The sequence below is a fragment of the Erinaceus europaeus genome, chromosome 16 (genome assembly GCF_950295315.1).
Source record: "Erinaceus europaeus chromosome 16, mEriEur2.1, whole genome shotgun sequence".
Taxonomy (NCBI): domain Eukaryota; kingdom Metazoa; phylum Chordata; class Mammalia; order Eulipotyphla; family Erinaceidae; genus Erinaceus; species Erinaceus europaeus.
In genome coordinates this window covers 11,796,238-11,815,339 of record NC_080177.1, presented here as the reverse complement: position 1 = coordinate 11,815,339, position 19,102 = coordinate 11,796,238, and the positions used below count along the sequence as shown (strand labels likewise).

Genomic DNA, 19,102 nt, shown 5'->3' with positions numbered 1-19,102 from the left:
GGTTTGGGATTTATTTCATAACTGTGAGACAGTTGGCTCAAGGCCAAAGTCATCTTAAATTATAGTTCTAGTTTCTTACCTGGAGAATTCCAACTGCAAATGTTACGCTGCCTTGTAGGAAATGCCCATCAACAAAGATACCAAAGGAAAAGCAGCAACCTAATTTGCCTTTAGTGATTTCACCAACAAACCATGGTCCTGAACGAGACAGTGGACAGGAAAGGAGAAGATTAAATAACTATTGGCTCTACAGACATCTATATAACTATATACATCATGAGATCACTTATAGAAACATTGAAGAAATAAGAGATTAGTCAACTATAGGCATTTTATTTGCACAACTTTTCTCCCTTACTAATCTTAAAAAATATATATATTATTTTTCAATTTGATAGGACAGAAAGAAACTGAGAAGGGGAGATAGAGAGGGAGACACTGCAGCCTTGTTTCAGTACTCATGAAGCTCTCCTTTGCTATTTTTTTTTTAAAGATTTTATTTATTTATCAATGAGAAAGATAGGAGGAGAGAGAAAGAACCAGCCATCACTCTAGTACATGTGCTGCCAGGGATTGAACTCAAGACCTCATGCTTGAGAGTCTAACATTTTATCCACTACACCACCTCCTGGACAACTTAAATCTTTTTTAAAAAAATATTTATTTATTCTTTTTGTTGCCCTTGTTTTATTGTTGTAATTATTATTGTTGATGTGATTCATGTCGTCGTTGTTAGATAGGACAGAGAGAAATGGAGAGAGGAAGGGAAGGCAGAGAGGGAGAGAGAAAGAGAGACACCTGCAGACCTGCTTCACCGCTTGTGAAGCGACTCCCCTGCAGACGGAGAACCAGGGACTCGAACCGGGATCCTTACATGCATCCTTGCGCTTTATGCCACGTGCGCTAAACCTGCTGTGCTACTGCCCGACTCCTTCCTTTGCTAATCTTAATGCGGTGCCCCAAGTCCTGGCAAACCCTCAGGTTATTTATTCCTTTGCTCTATATATCTATGGGTTATAAAATCATGAGTATATGCTGTACTTGAAATAAGTATGCAGTTTCTAGATGCCATAAATTCATTGGAGTACATTTTTAAATTCTAAGAGGTTCTGCTGCAATAATAACCTCACTATAACGCATTAACACTTCCTTTAAGAAATAAAGAGGTGTGGTCCGGGAGGTGGCACAGTGGTAAATCACTGGATTCTCAAACATGAGGTCCTGAGTTAAATCCCTGACAGCACATGTACCAGAGTGATGTCTGATTCTTTCTCTCTCCTCTGATCTTTCTCATTAATAAATAAATAAATTATAAAAGAAGAAAAAATTGAAAAAAAGAAAGAGGTATTTCACAAGTTACTTTTTCAGGTAACTGTGATATTCCTTTAAACAATAAAGCTTTAATATTTCCAAAATGCACTTCAACTCTTTCTAATTGATATAAATGAAATGTATTTTAGTCTTTTTCTTACCAGCCTACAGTCATTATTTAGTATATATATCAACTACATAGTCAAAGTTAGCATATACAAAGTTTAACATGCTTCTTTTTCGCAACACCAGAATGACTTTTATCTCCTCTCTATTATCTATTGCCCTTTTCTCAGTGTGCAAGTTTCTGAAACTATTGTATTATCAAGAATAATTAAGAAATATCCTTTCCTCAGAGTCCAAATACTAAAATTTGCTGGTGAGAACAGAGTTCAACTTTAAAGTCATTTTGTATATTACATAAAAAATATTTTGTTTTGGGAGTCGGGTGGTAGCGCAGTGGGTTAAGTGCAGGTGGCGCAAAGTACAAGGACCAGCACAAGGACCAGCGTAAGGATCCCGGTTCAAGCCCCCAGCTCCCCACCTGCAGGGAAGTCATTTCATAAGCGGTGAAGCAGGTCTGTAGGTGTCTCTCTCTCTCTCCCCCCTCTGTCTTCCCCTCCTCTCTCTATTTCTCTCTGTCCTATCTAGCAACAATGACATCAATAACAACAACAATAAAACAAGGGCAACAAAAAGAGGAATAAATAAATAAGAATTTTTAAAAATCAAAGTCAGCACCTACTTCCTTTAAAAAAAAAGAATAAGAAACTTTTGTTAAAAAATAATAATCACAGGAGTTGGGCGGCAGCACAGCGGTTAAGCGCAGGTGGCGCAAAGTACAAGGACCAGCATAAGGATCCTGGTTCAAGCCCCCGACTCCCCACCTGCAGGGAAATTGCTTCACAGGCGGTGAAGCAGGTTTGCAGGTGTCTATCTTTTTCTCCCATTCTCTGTATCCCCCTCCTCTCTCCATTTCTCTCTGTCCTATCCAACAACGAAGACATCAATAACAACAACAACAATAATAAGTACAACAATAAAACAACAAGGGCAACAAAAAGAGAAAATGAATAAATAAATATTAAATCATAATAATAATAATCACAACAAGGCTACAACAACAAGGGCAACAACAGGGGGAGAAATGGCCTCCAGGAGCAGTGGATTCGTGGTGCAGGCACTAAGCCCCAGCAATAACCCTGGAGGCAAAAAAAAGAGGGAGACTTACAAAATTTTCTTCTTCCATAAGAGGCTAAGTGAATTTTCTATGACTAGATTACTATGAATAATAATTAATATAACAGAAGAGTTCAGATATACCTGAACTTTATTTTTTCTTTTGCCACCAGGATTATTGCTGGTGCTCGGTGCCTGTACAGCTCCCATTACTAGCAGCCTTTCTGGTGGTTTTTTATTTGTTTTTAGTTGAGAATGCAAGACGGGTGGGGGAAGGGTGGAAAGGAACAGAAGAGTGGGGAGGGGGAGAAAGAGACACTGCTGCACCACTCATAAAGATATCAATAGATATTCAAATATTAGAAGAGATAATGAACATGTGAGACAGTCGTAATTCCAATAAAAGTAATGAAGGAAACAAAAAGTGTGATGAAACAGAGGACAAAACTTAAAGGGGATCAAAGAAGGCTGCACTGAGGAATGGCATTTAAACTACACTTCTATCTTCTATTAAGCTTCAACACAAAAACCGATCTTCTCAGTTAACTTGTTATCAACCAAGTGTTCTCTAAGCATGTTAGGAAAGAACTTTATTTCCTGAGTTCATATCCAAGGAAATGATTTATGATGGAACCATGTGACGTCCACTATGCTCTCAAAACCCCCGAATGATTCTACTGTCAAATTCTCAATATATTCTTTTAGAGAATTCCCCACAATGGCAGGTTTTCTAAATTAACTTACCCAGCACAGTGTATATGGTCAGCAGCAACACCGAATAGTAGAAGATGTTCATTTTACTCAAGACATGAAGGGAAAATGAGGTAAAAATTACAAAACCCGGAGGTCCTAAACAGAATTATAAAGATCCAGTGAACACATGCAAACTTCAATTTACTTCTAACAATTTCTAGAAGAATTCCATGGGTTTTATACTATGTATGCACCAAGTCTTTGTATTACATGGCAAGTGTTCAGATGACGCACTTTATTCGTTTTTTAGTACTTATTGAACTGGGGGCTTGAATCTGGGTCCCTGCACATTATAGCTTGTGGGCTCAATCAGGGTGTGACTATCTGATCCTGTATGGTTCACTTAAAATTCAGAAGTTGGAAGGTATCCTGGTAAGCAAGTACACCAAGAATTATAGCAGTTAGGAAAATCAAAGCTATGATGTAATTGTGAGATATATATATGTACTCATACTCACACAGAGATATTAAAGATATTTTTACTTATTTTAATGATAGAGCACTATTCACCTCTGGCTATGGTGGTATTGGGGGCTGAATCTGGGACCTTTGGTGCCTCAAGCATGAAAGTCTCTTTGCAATAACTATTAATACTATCTCCCCAGCACAGCCCCCAACACACTTTTTTTCATTATTTATTTATTTTTCCTTTTGTTGCCCTTGTCTTTTTATAGTTGTAGTTATTGTTGTCATTGATGTCGTCATCATTGGATAGGACAAAGAGAAATGGAGAGAGGAGGGGAAGACAGAGAGGGGGAGAGAAAAATAGACACCTACAGACCTGCTTCACCGCCTGTGAAGGGACTCCCCTGTAGGTGGGGAGCCAGGGCTCGAACCAGAATCCTTTTGCCGGTCCTTGCGCTTTACACCACATGTGCTTAACCCGCCCAACTCCCCCTTTTTTTTTTTTAATGACTGAAAACAACAGAACACTATCTTCCAGAGGCCTATATTACTGTATCTTCATATCTTCATGTGGTCTGAAATATAGTGCTGTACTCAAAGGATTACTATGGGACTTGTATGCAAATGTATAAACTTACAAGAGGTGTATCAACATATATCAAAGAAATATAAAATTTCTTGGGCAGGGCAACAGTATAGTGATTATGCAAAAGACTTTCATGCCCAAGGCTCTACAGTCCCCTGTTCAATCTTTCATACCACCCAAAGCCAGAACTGTACAAAGATTTACAGGGACTCAGAATCAAGAAATCATTCTGACTGGGAATGTTTGGAGAAAATGATATGGAAAACAAGCATCTGGAGTGGGCCCTAAAGGATATTGATTTTCTTGTTTTAGATAAGTTCAGTGATTTAAATTAATAGTAATTTATTAATAACAGCCTTGGCAAAAACACAGACAGAAATAAGTATGGCATTACAGGGGATAGTGACACATTATCTTGGCGGGAATGTGGGTCACTGGTTGAAGTCATGGCTAGTTAGATGAGATTACAAAGGGTCTTTATGTCTGGTAGAGGTGTCTGATCATTTTGAGTTATATTCTGATCACCACTGCCCCTCATTTTGGCTAAGTGTTGTTTTACTGCCATATAGCAGTGAAAATAGAAGGGTTTTTACTTTAAGGTTTAATAATGCAGGAAAAGTATGGATGATAGTTTGAAGGCTGTACCACATAGTGCTCAAGCACAGAAAATATGTACTGATATTTATCACCTGGTAATAATGAGGCTCTGTGGTACTTTAAAGTAAAAGGTTCTGATAATAAGAGAAACCATAACTGACCTTCACAGTTTGGAAAGTCTCGATACCTAAAAGCAATGAGAATGGTGAGCTGGATCAGCACAATCATCACAAAAAAGACCCGAGCCTGCAGAGAAACAGATGTTAACAGGAAGCATAATGTGGGTACAGCTTCAGTTAAGCTTTTTAAAATGGGCTCATTAACAAAAACGGCAATGACATCATAGCAGAGGTGAGTATATAAGGGAAAAAAAAAACATATATATATGTAGGTAGATATAGATATGTATTCAGACTGGAGAGAAAAGATCAAATACCTGATTCCCTAGAAAAGAAAATTATAAATTATCTCAGAATTACTTTTTTGAAATTTGGCTATTCAAACCAATGTTGAAACTAAGTCAGATTGAGGACCAGCAAGGTAGCTTACTGGGATAGTGTGCTTGCTCTGTCATAGGCACAGCACAGGTTCTAGCCTGGTTCCCAGTGTACTGAGGGAAGTTTTGGTGCTGTGGTGTCTTTCTGTCTCTCTGTCTCTGTGCTTCTATCTGGAAAAAAAGAGGTTGATCTGGAGCAGCAGCAGTGAAGCCCCAGAAAATTTAAAAAAAAAGAAACTAAGCAATTTTATACAACTATATAAAGTCATCAAATTAAAAGTCCACTTTCACTGTACTACTGATAGTTTGTTTTCCTTAATATTGTAAGGGCCGTGCAAAAGGACCAATGTTTTGAGTGCTTGGTCACCACATGGAGGCAGCATACATAAGAAATGATTCAAGTGTAATCTTGTGATGTCTCTCTTCTCCCTGTCTCTCCATCTCTTACCCTCTATTTTCAAAAAAGAAAAAAAAAAGTCTACTAGGAGCAGTAAAATTGTGCAGGCAGTGGTACACCTAGTTAAGTATACACATTACCATGCACAGTGATCTGGGCTCAAGACCCAAGTCCCTACCTGCAGGGGGAGGAAGCTTGATGAGAGGTGAAGCAGTGCTACAGGTGTCTATTTCCTCTTCCTCTCAATTTCTCTGTCCCACCAAGTGAAATATATATTGGTGCAGGTGTAAAACCCCAGTGAAGTACTGATGTCACAACAAATCAATGTATTTTATTCTTCTGATAACTAAATGATTCAATTTTTAATATTGAAAGCTTCAGTATTCTTGTCACATGATTATACTTCACTTTTGACCTACCAAATACAGTAAAACTACACAAGAACATTTACCTGAATTTACTCACCATGATGTAGTGATCAGTGAGAAGAATAAGTGATGCTATGGGGTGAAACCTGAGATGATTATCCTCTTGAACCGAAAAAATGTGTTGAACACTCTTATTTCGTCCAGCAGAGTCCTAGTTATAAGTACAGTAAAGAAGTAACTCTCATGCACATTTTAATATGTATAATGCTCCAAGTTTAATTTTGACCAATCATTGTCAATTACCTCTGAACAACAATATTTTTTAGGGAAGTTTCACAAGATGAGGTGAAGGAGGTGAATTCACCATTTTTAATAGCTGAGTAGTATTCCATTGTGTATACAGACCACAATTATGTAGGCTTTTTTTTAAAATGAAAAGTATAGCTCAATAGTGTTGTAAGAACATATAAAAAGTGTAAGTAATTTCACAGGTAGGGATAGATAGCATAATGGTTATGCAAAGAGACTCTCATGCCTGAGGCTCTGAAGTCCCAGGTTCAATCCCCTGCAGCACCATAAGCCAGAGCTGAGCAGTGCTCTGGTTTATTAAAAAAAAAAAAAAAAAAAAAAAAAAAATGACTTCACACTTATTAACTAAGGATTAGAATAAGTAGCCAAGAATGTTAAGGAAACGTGAACTAACGATCTACAGAGCTGGAGCTTTGACTTAATACAAGGATTTGCGAATTCACCATTCCTTATTCTAGGTGTGCTTGCTCCTTCAAGTCTTTTCAAAATGGTCTGGCCTCTATTGTGAAAGTTATTTAGAGTTCATCCCAGCCAGCCTTCCTTCCACATCCCCCATGTGTTTCTTTTTCCTCTTAAGTAAAACACATCAAACATGGGTGCATAGCAATGTGCCTCCTCTCATTTCCTCACCTATAAATTGGAATAAAACTACCCACCACAAAGGGTTGTTATATGGACTAAGTAAACATTCCTAAGTGTCTGGCATTCTCCAATCAATAATACCTTCCTGTTCAAACTCCTTCTTTGACAACAACTAAAAAAGATAATGAAAATAATTACATATGTTTTCTGAAGGATTCTTAGGTAATCATCAAACTGAGAATTAACAGAAGATTTAATAACTGAAAATGCATCAAGGGGGGCAGGTGGTGGTATATCTGGTTGAACTCACATTACTATGCACAAAGACCTTGGTTCAAGCTTCTAGTCCCCCCTTGCAGGAGGAAAGCTTCACAAGTGGTGATTTAGAGCTGCCGGTGTGTCTCTTTCTCCCTCTCTACCTCCCCCCCTCCCCTCTCAATTTGTTTATCAATTTTGAAAAAAGGGGGGGGGTGGTTGCCAGGAGTGGTGAACTTGTTGTGAAAGCACTGAGCCCCATCAATAACCCTGGTGGAAAAAAAAAAAAAGGAAAAATTCAAGTCATATGGTTGTAGAAATTGACAGGTCTTTCTTTCTTTCTTTCTTTCTTCCTTTCTTTCTTTCTTAAACTAAATTCTAAGCAGTCTACTCCCTAAAGAGTATCATGATGATGAAATGTTTTATTTGGTAATGAGTTCTCATCATGTCCTATTCCAGCAGTTAATGTATTCTAGTACATTAAATGCACCCAAGCTGAGTCAGAATAATGAAAAGATAAAATAATAATAATAATAATAAAAAGATGGCTAGTACATATGTGATTAATGCATATGCCCCAACAAAAAATTCTTTTTAAAAAAATATGTATTTATTTATTCCCTTTTGTTGCCCTTGTTGTTTTATTGTTATAGTTATTATTGATATCATTCTTGTTGGATAGGACAGAGATAAATGGAGAGAGGAGGGGAAGACAGAGAGGGGGAGAGAAAGACACCTGCAGACCTGCTTCACCGCTTGTGAAGCGACTCCAGTGCAGGTGGGGAGCCAGGGGCTCAAACCGGGATCCTTACGCTGGTCCTTGCGCTTTGTGCCACCTGCGCTTAACCCGTTGAGCTACCACACAACTCTCAACAAAAAATTCATTTTTTTCCCCACCCCACCCAACAAAAAATTCTTATGGGACTGGGGAGATAGCATAATGGTTTTACAAAAAAGATTTTCCAGGGGTCAGGCAGTAGCGCAGTGGGTTAAGGGCACAGGGCACGAAGCCCAAGAACCGGCATGAGGATCCTGGTTAGAGCCCCTGGCTTCCCACCTGCAGTGAAGGCTTCCCACCTTCACTTCACAGGCAGTGAAGCAGGTCTGCAGGTGTCTGTCTTTCTCTCCCCCTCTCTGTCTTCCCCTCCTCTCTCCATTTCTCTCTGTCCTATCCAACAACGAATGACATCAATAATAACAATAATAACCACAACAAGGCTACAACAACAAGGGCAACAAAAGGGGGGAAAGTAGCCTCCAGGAGCAGTAGATTCATGGTGCAGGCACTGAGCCCCAGCAATAACCCTGGAGGTTAAAAAAAAAAAAAAAAAAGGAAAAAAAGATTTTCATGTCTGAGGCACCAGAAGTACCAGGTTCAATCCCTGGCACCACCATAAGCCCAAGCTGAGCAGTGCTCTAGTGAAAAAAAGAAGGAAAAATAAAATCTGAACAATTACCTGTTACCAGGTTAGATCTTAGGGTGGAGGATATAGCGTAATGATTATGTAAAAGACTTTTGTGCCTGAGACTCCAAAGTTGCAATCCTCCACACCACCATAAACCAGAGCTGAGCAGTGCTTTGGCAAAAAAAAAGAAAAAAAAATCTCTATTCTAGAGCAATGAAAATAATGACATAATTTCCCTATACTGATGACAGCAATCAAGGGCATATGTGCATTTTTTCTGACTCATTTTATTATTTTGGGATTCATTGAGAAGTCTGTTCCCATTATAAAAAGAATAGCGAAAATTTAAAAATAAATTAACAAAAGTAGTTAGTTCCCTGAGGTTAACACAGTGGGTACTGTGGTCAATTGTCACCTTCTTCTGTTTACTTTTCAGTCTAACAGCTAAAGTTTTCCTGAATGCCCACTTTCAGAACATACAAAGCCTAATGTAGTCAAGATTTCTATTAGCATAGTTTCACCTCCATCAATTGAATAGGGCCAAGGGGAGGGCACAATCTGAGTTTCATGGGCTTATATTCTAACCATTTACATAGCAAACTGAAAATTTCTAACTTACCTGGACAATTACTTCTATGTTGTGTGTCCTAATACTGTAGTTTTGCGGGTTCCACTTCAGTACAAAAAGAGGGCCAGACAAATGAACAGCTTGCCCTAAATAAACTCCATCAATCTTAACTGTGACAGAAGTAATGGAGAATAAGGAAAAGGCCAAAACTCTGGAATGAGAGCATACATAATTGCATGGTTTTAGGTATCTGTCATTGATTTATAAAGGTGAATACTTACTGTAATCTGAGAAAATGTAAGTATAGGCAGAACCTTCACTTGAAACAGCTATTAAGACAGGGTGGATGGTGGCACACCTGGTGGAATGCACATACTACCATGGGCAAGGAACCAGGGTTCAAGCCCCTGGTCCCCACCTGCAATGGGGGAAGCTTTGTTAGCAGTGGAGCAGTGCTGCAAGTGACTCTCTTGCTCTCTATCTTCCCGTTCCCTCTCAATTTCTCTCTGTCTCTACCAACAAAACAAAACAAAAAAGCCGCTGGGAGCTGTGGATTCAACGTGCAGCTATTGAGTCCAGTGATAACTCTGGTAGTAAATCAAACAGAAACAAGGAGAGAAAGGCAAAACACAGGTAAAATTTGGACTAGGCATGGTCTATTGTGGAAAGGCCAAGGTGTGGAGCTGGGGAGAGGGAGCCAAGGAGGCACCAGGAGCCCAAGGCACAACAATGGAGAAGATCCTAGGTTGATGGTGGCAGTGGTGGGCAGGCATCTATCACGGAAGGATAAGAAATTGTACCCATGTGACAACAAATGTCTTGAAAATAATTATTTCTTTAATAAAAACAATAAAATCTCAAGCATAAAGTCTCAAGTTTGATACCGGGCATTCTATATGCCAGAATAATGCTGTTTCTTTCTCTCTTATAAATATATATATATATATATATATATATATATATATATATATATATATATATATATATATTAATGACACTTCTTCTAGGTGAATGGAAATGAATCAGTGAGCCATTTGCAGCCATCAGGCGTTTAAATTTCTGAGAAAACTGATGTAGGCATCTCACAGCCTTCACATGGAAATGCAGTCTCAATACCTATTTTCCATAAGTACCAAGTGAAAAGTAAATTCTGAAAGGCTGATACATACCTGATGTGTGTTGAGTGAAGAAGTCTATCTAGTGGTTCATGTTTAGCACAATTATAAAGGAGTGATTTAGGATTGGTGATGAGAACCACAGGCCATTCATCAAAGGTCAGATCTGCAAAGCTAAAGAGGTCATGATCAAAAGCAAAGATCCGGTACCTAGAGACCAAAGGGAAACACACCAATTTAGTCACTTCCTATCATAAAAGGAGACAAAGTTAGATACAAAGCAAATGTCAAACAAATGCATTTTATGAGATCATGAATTTATTTCCCTTACCCTATCTCTTTGCACTTAGCATTTGTTACAACTAGAATCTGACTAAAACAACTTAACTATGCTTAGAAAAAATAGCTGACACACGGAATGCATTTTTTAATTTTTATTTTATCTTTTTTTATTTTTAGATAGACTGAAAGAGACCACAGCACCAACATTTCCTTCAGTGCTGTGAGGGCTGGACTCAAACCTGGGTTGCACACATGGCAAAGCAGCACACTATATAAGTGAGTCATTTCACCAGCCCACTCTTAAATAAATGCTTGGTAAATTAAATCATTGCGCCCCACCCCACTCCATGCACTGCTCAGCTCTGGCTTATGATGGACTGAACCTGGGACTTGTTTTTGTGGATGTGTAACCACCATGCTATCTCCACTACCTAATTCAGTGGATTTCTATACTTTAAGATTATTTTGAACCTAAAACATTAATTATAAACTGAATATCTGAAATTCTTCAACCCATCAATGATACTACATAAAAGATATAAAATTAATACAATTAGAAACTTTTCATTCTTGGTTTAAAACTTTATTGATGTCGTTCGTGTTCATTGTTGGATAGGACAGAGAGAAATGGAGAGAGGAGGGGAAGACAGAGAAGGGGAGAGAAAGATAGACACCTGCAGACCTGCTTCACCGCCTGTGAAGTGACTCCCCCACAGGTGGGGAGCCGGGGGCTCAAACTGGGATCCTTACGCCAGTCCTTGCGCTTTGTGCCACCTGCGCTTAACCCACTGCGCTACCGCCCTATCCCCATTGTTTTGATTTTCTAAGCATACTATGAAAGGCATAAATACTTACCAAAGTATTCTCGCTCTAACTTTTTGAACTGAGAAAAGCTTAACAATGACAGGAATAACAGTGTTCCAAAAATACTCCATTTGTTCCCCTGTATTTCCCAGTTTCCCTAGTATTAACAGGTAAAGAAATCTTTAAAAAAAAAAAAAAAAGGAAAAAAACAAAAACAAAAAACTCTTCCATTGTCCTAACACAAATGAAATGTTTAGAAGGGATGGGAAGAGTTAGGGGAGACTTGTAATTAAAACTCCAGATAGGGAGTCGGGCAGTAGAGGTAGCACAGCGGGTTAAGCACATGTGAAGTAAGGATCCTGGTTCGAGCTCCCAGCTCCCCACCTGCAGGGGAGTCGCTTCACAGGTGGTGAAGCAGGTCTGCAGGTGTTTATCTTTCTCTCCCCCTCTGTCTTCCCCTCCTCTCTCTATTTCTCTCTGTCCTATCCAACAATGACGACATCAATAACAATAATAACTACAACAATAAAAACAGCAAGAGCAACAAAAAGGAAATTAATAAATAAATATTTTTTAAAAAGATAAAACCCCAGAATTGGAACATAAGAGAGCAGGCAGGAAAAGAAATGAATGAGTTTATAGTTAACATCACTTAACCTGAATTTATAAATAATCAAGAAATTGATAGGGTAGGAAACTATCTAGTAAAAAGCAATCCTAGTCTAGCCTAGCCTACAGTCAGAACTAAATAGGTATCAGCTCAAAGTAATTACAGTTGCCAACTAATTATAGACTTCAAGAGCAGGTGTAACATAGTCTCTAGGAAAATCAACTCAATAAATATTTGTTGAGCTGAGTTTGTTACCTATTTTTAACTACATTCATTTAAAAGCAGTTTTAAGTCTTAGAAGGCACTTATTGCAGCTGATCTTTCTAGAAACGATGTTTTCAGAGCACTGGGTATGAATATGAGATGGTATCTGTTGTACTTAAACTATTTCACCTACATAGTTCTCAAAAGAGACATGAAATGATACTTATCTGTACTTACTCTTCAGTAGCTGAAATACATCTCAAATGCACATTTATTTCATATGTACATATACACATATTAAATTACACTACTTCTTTTTTTTAATGAAGATTTTTAAAACAGAAAGAAGTGAGAAAGAAAACCAGAGCATCACTTACTACATGTAATGCCAGGGGTCAAACTCAGGACCTCATGCTTTTAAGTCAAATGCCTTAGTCGTTGCATCATCTCCTGGGGTGCTATAAAATCTGGCTTGGATATTATGCTCTCTCTTAAAAAGACTTGAACTTATAAAGCTTGGACAACCATATATTTCAGAAAATTAAATCATTATTATCTTGCAGCAATAACTACTGGGTTGTCAGAAAAGCCATGGCATATTATAGCATTGAAAAATACATCATGGAAGGGGCAGATAGCATAATGGTTATGCAAAGAGACTCTCATGCCTGAGGCTCCAAAGTCTCAGGTTCAACCCCTCTGCACCACCATAAACCAGAGCTGAACAGTGGTCTGGTTAAAAAAAAGTAATTAATTAATTTAAAAAAAAAAAATAAATAATAAAAAGAACCATGCAAAAGGGAAGTTTCATGAATAAGCACAGTGCACAGCAATGATTCTAGTAGCAAAAATATATATATAAATGTATTCTTAAAAAAAAATACATATGACTTTTCCAACAACACACTATGAAAGTAAACAAAAAAAATTCAGGAGCACAAAAATATATTTCATAGTGGACCTGGCTGGCTTTCTAAAAACACAGTGCCAGGGGCCAGATGGTGGTGCACCTGGTTAAGTGCATACATCACAGTGTGCAAGACCCAGGTTAGTCCTCCCATCCCCACTTGTAGGGGAAAGTCTTCTCGAGTGGTGAAGCAGGGCTGCAGGTGTCTGTCTGTCTCCCTCTCTCCCTCCCCTTCCTCTCTCAATTTTTCTCTGTCACTATCCAATAATAAGTAAATAAAAATATTAAAGGAGAAGTTGGGCAGGTTAAGCTCACCTGGTGCAAAGCCCAAGGACTGGCATAAGGATCCCGGTTCGAGCCCCCAGCTCCCAACCTGCAGGGGGAGTCGCTTCACAGGCGGTGAAGCAGGTCTGCAGGTGTCTGTCTTTCTCTCCCCCTCTCTGTCTTCCCCTCCTCTCTCCATTTCTCTCTGTCCTATCTAACAATGACGACATCAACAACAACAACAACTACAACAACAATGGAAAACAACAAAGGCAACAAAAGGGAAAATAAATAAATAAATAAATAATTTTTAAAAGATTTGGAAAAAAAAAACAGGGCCTGCATTCCTGGAGGTATACAGTGGATAGAGTGTGACACTTTTTTTTTGCCTCCAGGGTTGTCGTTGAGGCTTGGTGCCAGCACTACGAATCCACTGCTCCTGGAGGCTATTTTTCCCATTTGGTTGCCCTTGTTGTGGTTGTTATTGTTATTGTTGTTATAGCTGTTGTTGTTGTTGTTGGACAGGACAGAGAGAAATTGAGAGAGGAGGGGAAGACAGAGAGGAGGAAAGAAAGACAGACACCTGCAGACCTGCTTCATCGCCTGTGAAGCGACTCCCCCTGCAGGTGGGGAGCTGGGGGCTCAAACCGGGATCCTTATGCCGGTCCTTGGGCTTTGCACCAGGTGAGCTTAACCCGCCCAACTTCTCCTTTAATATTTTTATTTACTTATTATTGGATAGTGACAGAGAAAAAATTACCTGCTTCACTGCTTGAGAAGCAAAACCCCCTCCTCCCACAGGTGGGGAGCTGAGGGCTCAAACCAGGATCCTTACGCCTGTCCTTGTGCTTTGGGCCTTGTGTGCCTAACTCGCTGCGCTACCGCCTAGCCCCCAGAGTGTGATACTCTTAAGCATGAAGTTTTGAGTCTGATCTCTAGCAACATATGTGCCACAGTGATGCTCAGTGCTCTCCCTCCCTCTCCCTCTCTCTCTCTCTCTCTCTCTCTCTCTCACACACACACACACACACACACACACACACACACACATACAGAGGTCTTCATATTTTAAAATGTAAAGTCAGGGCAGTGGTGCACCTAGCTGAGCACACGTTACAATAACCAAGGACCTGGGTTCAAAAGCCCAGTCTCCAGCTGCAGGTGGAAAGCTTCATGAGTGGTGAACCAGTGCTGCAGGTGCCTCTCTTTATCTCTCCCTCTCTAGAGTTCCCCTTCCCTGTCAATTTCTCTCAGTCTCTATCCAAATAAATAAATAATTTTTAAAAAATAAAAGAAAAAAATGCAGTTTCTGGGATCACTGACCACCCAGCTTGCATGTGTAAAGCTCTGAGTTTGATTCTGGGCACGTGAGAGAGCAATAGGGAAACCCCGTGAATGGTGGAGCACTGTTTTCTTCTCATCCCCCCTTCTCTCTCATTCTATCTTTCTCTCTCTAAGGCATAAGAGGTAGCACAAGGGGTACAACACTAGACTTAAAACTATGGGATCCCCCCAAAAATTATGGGGTCCCAACTTGGAGCCCTAGCATCATATATGCCAAAGCAATGCTCTGATTCTCCTTTCCTCTCTCTTTCTCACTAACAAAAACATATTTTTAAGAAATAAAAATTTGTCCAGAGAGGTAAAAAACCACATACATTATACCTTACGTTTGATCTCTGGAACTACATTTAAAAAAAATACAAATGCAATTTCTTGGGCCCTCATCTATGTCAACACAAGCAAATTCTCAAGAGAGAGGATCTAGAAATTTTTAACAACCTCCTCTGTAATTCTTTTATATGCTAGAATTTGAGGACTACTTCCTAAAAGATACATCTTATAAATCTAATTTAATACAGTAATAAACATAATACTACAAGATTTCTGCATAATGATAAAGACAATGAGATAATCAGATTGCTTTAAAAACAGGGAAGGGGGAGTCGAACGGTAGTGCAGCGGGTTAAACACAAGTGGCGCAAAGTGCAAGGACTGGTCTAAGGATCCCAGTTCGAGCCCCTGGCTCCCCACCTGCAGAGTAGTTGCTTCACAGGTGGTGAAGCAGGTCTGCAGGTGTCTGTCTTTCTCTCCCCCTCTCTATCTTCCCCCTCCTCTCTCCATTTCTCTCTGTCCTATCCAACAACGATGACATCAATAACAACAACAATAATAGCTACAACAATAAAACAACAAGGGCAACAAAAGGGAATAAAAAAAATAAAATAGTGGTCCAGAAGATGGCACAGTGGATACAGCAGTGGACTCTCAAGCATGAGTTCCTGAGTTCAATCCCTGGCTCCATATGTACCAGAGTGATGTCCGGCTGTTTCTCTCTCTCTCCTATCTTTCTTATGAATAAATAAAATCTTTAAAAATATATATATATATATATATTTTTTTTTTTTTAAATAGCCTCCAGGAGCAGTGGATTCATCAAGCCCAGCAACAACCCTGGAGGCAAAAAAAAAAAAAAAAAAAAAACACAAGGAAGGGCTGCACCTGACTCAACAAGACAAACACAGACTCAAAGTGAAAGGGCGGAAAACTACCACACAAGTCAGTGGCCCACAGAAAAGGGCCAGAACAGCTTTGCTCATATCTGACACGATAGACCTTAAAATAAATAAAATTTGGAAGTCAGGCGGTAGCACAGCGGGTTAAGGGAACATGGTGCAAAGCACCAAGGACCAACGTGAGGATCCCAGTTCCAGCCCCCGGCTCCACACCTGCAGGGGACTCACTTCACAGGTGGTGAAGCAGGTCTGCAGGTGTCTGTCTTTCTCTCCCCCTCTCTGTCTTCCCCTCTTCTCTCCATTTCTCTCTGTCCTATCCCACAATGACATCAATAACAACAACAACAACAATAAAAACAACAAGTGCAACAAAAAGGAAATAAATAAATATTTTTAAAATAAATAAATAAAGGGAGTCGGGCTGTAGTACAGCGGGCTAAGCGCAGGTGGCGCAAAGCACAAAGACCGGCATAAGGATCCCGGTTCGAACCCCGGCTCCCCACCTGCAGGGGAGTTGCTTCACAGGCGGTGAAGCAGGTCTGCAGGTGTCTATCTTTCTCTCCTCCTCTCTGTCTTCCCCTCCCTCTCTCCATTTCTCTCTGTCCTATCCAACAACAACAACAACAATAATAACTACAACAATAAAACAACAAGGGCAACAAAAGGGAAAAAATAAATAAAATAAATATAAAAAAATAAATAAATAAATAAAAATAAATAAATAAATAAATAAAATTTAAAAAGATAGGGATGGACATTACTTAGTGCTCTGAAGATCAATCAATCAAGAGGACTTAATGATTACCAACATCTATGCACCCAAGGAGAGGCCATCTAAATACATCAAACATCTGCTGAAAGAGCTACAGCAATATATTAACAGCAACACAGTCATGGTAGGGGGCTTAAACACCCCACTCTCTCAACTTGACAGATCATCCAGGCAGAAAATCAATAAAGAAACAAGGGAGCTAAATGAAAAGCTAGATAAACTAGAACTATAGGACACTATCAGAGTAATCTCAGCCCATCTTGGATGGAGCTTGCAGAAATCATGTTAAGTGAAATAAGTCAGAAACAGAAGGATGAATATGGGATGATCTCATTTACAGGCAGAAGTTGAAAAAACAAGATCAGAAGAGAAAACACTAAGCAGAACCTGGACTGGAGCTGGTGTTTGCACCAAAGTAAAAGACTCTGGGGTTGGTCGGGGGGAGAGTTCAGGTCCTGGAACAGGATGGCAGAGGACCTAGTGGGGGTTGTATCGCTGTGTGGAAAAATGAGAAATGTTATGCATTTATAAACTATTGTATTTACTGTCAACTGTAAAACATTAATCCTCCAATAAAGAAATTAAAAAAAAAAACAGGGAAGGGCTAAGAGATAGCTCTCCCAATAGAGCACAAGCCTTACCATATGTGAAGGCTGCATTCAAACCCCAACACACAAATGAGCACTAAGGCAGCAGGAGAAGCCCCAAAGTAGGTGGTGATCTCCCTCTCTGTCTCGATTTCTCTACCTAAAATAAGAAGAATGAGAAATGGCTGGAGTAGATAGCATAATGGTTATGAAGAGAAACTTTCATGCCTGAGACTCCAAAGTCCCAGTTCAATCCCCCTACAGCACCATAAGCCAGAGCTGAGCAGTGCTCTGGTAAAATAAACAAAAAAAGAAAGAGAAAAGGGGCAGGTGGTGGCGCACCTGGTTGAGCGCACATGTTATAATGCACAAGGACCCAGTTATGAGCCCCCAGCCCCTACCTGCACGGAAAAGGTTTTGCAAATGGTAAAGCAGTGTTGCAGGTGTCTCTGTTTCTATCCCTCTCTATCACCCCCTTCCCTCTCAATTTCTGGCTGTCTCTAGCCAATAAATAAATAAAGATAATACAGAACAAAGAAGAAAAAAATAATAAGCTCACGTGGGCCAGGAGTTGTCACAGTCAATAAAGTTCTGGACTAGAAAGCATAAGGTTCTAAGTTTGATTCCCATTATTGACTAGGCCAGAGTGATAGTCTAATTATCTCTCTCCCCACCCTGTTCTTATAAATAAATAAATAAATAAATAAATAAATAAATAAATAAATAAATAAATAAATCTTAAAAAAATCAGTGGGGCCAGGCAGTAGCACAGCGGGTTAAACGCACATGGTGCGAAGCTCAAGGACCAGCTTAAGAATCCCGGTTCCTCACCTGCAGGGGGCGGGGGGGGGGGGGGTCACTTCACAAGCAGTGAAGCAGGTTTGCAGGTGTCTATCTTTCTCTCCCCTTCTTTGTCTTCCTGTCCTCTCTCCATTTCTCTCTGTCCTATCCAACGACAGCAATAACAATGATAAACAACAAGGGCAACAAAAGGCAAAAAATAGCCTCCAGAGCAATGGATTTGTAGTGCAGGCACTGAGAGCCCCAGCAATAACCCTGGAGGCAAAAAATAAATAAATAAAAAATAATTTTAAAAAATCAGCCTGGGTGCACTGGAATCACCCCAGTGACTGACACACACACATACACCCTCTCTCTCTTTCTCTCTTCCTTTCTCTCTCTCTGTCTCTCTCTCTCTCACACACACACTCACACACACACAGGAACAACACATTTTCCTTCACTATAATCACTCATAGTAGCAATAAGAAACTATCATTGGGGGCCAGACAGTGGTACACCTGGTTAAGTAAACATGTTACCATGCTCAAGGACCCAGGTTCAAGGCCCTAGTCCCCATCTGCAGGAGGGAAGTTTCACAAGTGGTGTAGCAGGTCTGCAGATGTCTGTCTCTCTCTCTCCCTATCCTCCTTCCCTCTCAATTTATCTCTGTTCTATCAATTAAATAAAATTTAAAAAAGAAAAGGATAAAAAGTTGTTTTTTTTTTAAAAAAAAAAAAAAGGGAAGAAAACTACCATTGTTTTATCAAAGCTTACATGTCTAAATTTTATTCTGTAAGGAAGTCCTTGCTTACCTTCTATTATTCTTCCAGTCTCCCAGCTCAAGTTCCAAGGTGCCCTGAGAGTGACGAGTGTGCAAAACAGGCATCAGTCCACCAAGTGTATGGAGGTGCCCACAGAAATAAGCTGTAGCAGAACTAACCAAGGGGAAACAAATGGATTAAATGAGCACACACAGTTTGTGATGCTAAGCTATAAAAATATCTCTTAGAGAAAGCAAGATAGGTAAAGAAGCACAAGATAATTAA

General features: G+C 39.6%; 1 protein-coding gene across 4 annotated transcripts in view; it reads right to left on the bottom strand.

Moving 5' to 3' along the window:
• Window positions 1–19,102, bottom strand: part of TMEM62 (transmembrane protein 62) — a 38,207-nt gene that overhangs the window by 5,166 nt on the left and 13,939 nt on the right. For all 4 annotated transcript variants that reach the window (XM_007533523.3, XM_060174493.1, XM_060174495.1 and 1 more), the window contains 7 exons: window positions 18,869–18,991; window positions 10,382–10,537; window positions 9,264–9,423; window positions 6,190–6,303; window positions 4,993–5,077; window positions 3,235–3,339; window positions 80–198 (listed from right to left, as the gene is read on the bottom strand). In XM_007533523.3, the coding sequence (XP_007533585.1) occupies window positions 80–198; window positions 3,235–3,339; window positions 4,993–5,077; window positions 6,190–6,303; window positions 9,264–9,423; window positions 10,382–10,537; window positions 18,869–18,991 (862 nt within the window). The remainder of the gene's footprint in view (window positions 1–79; window positions 199–3,234; window positions 3,340–4,992; window positions 5,078–6,189; window positions 6,304–9,263; window positions 9,424–10,381; window positions 10,538–18,868; window positions 18,992–19,102) is intronic.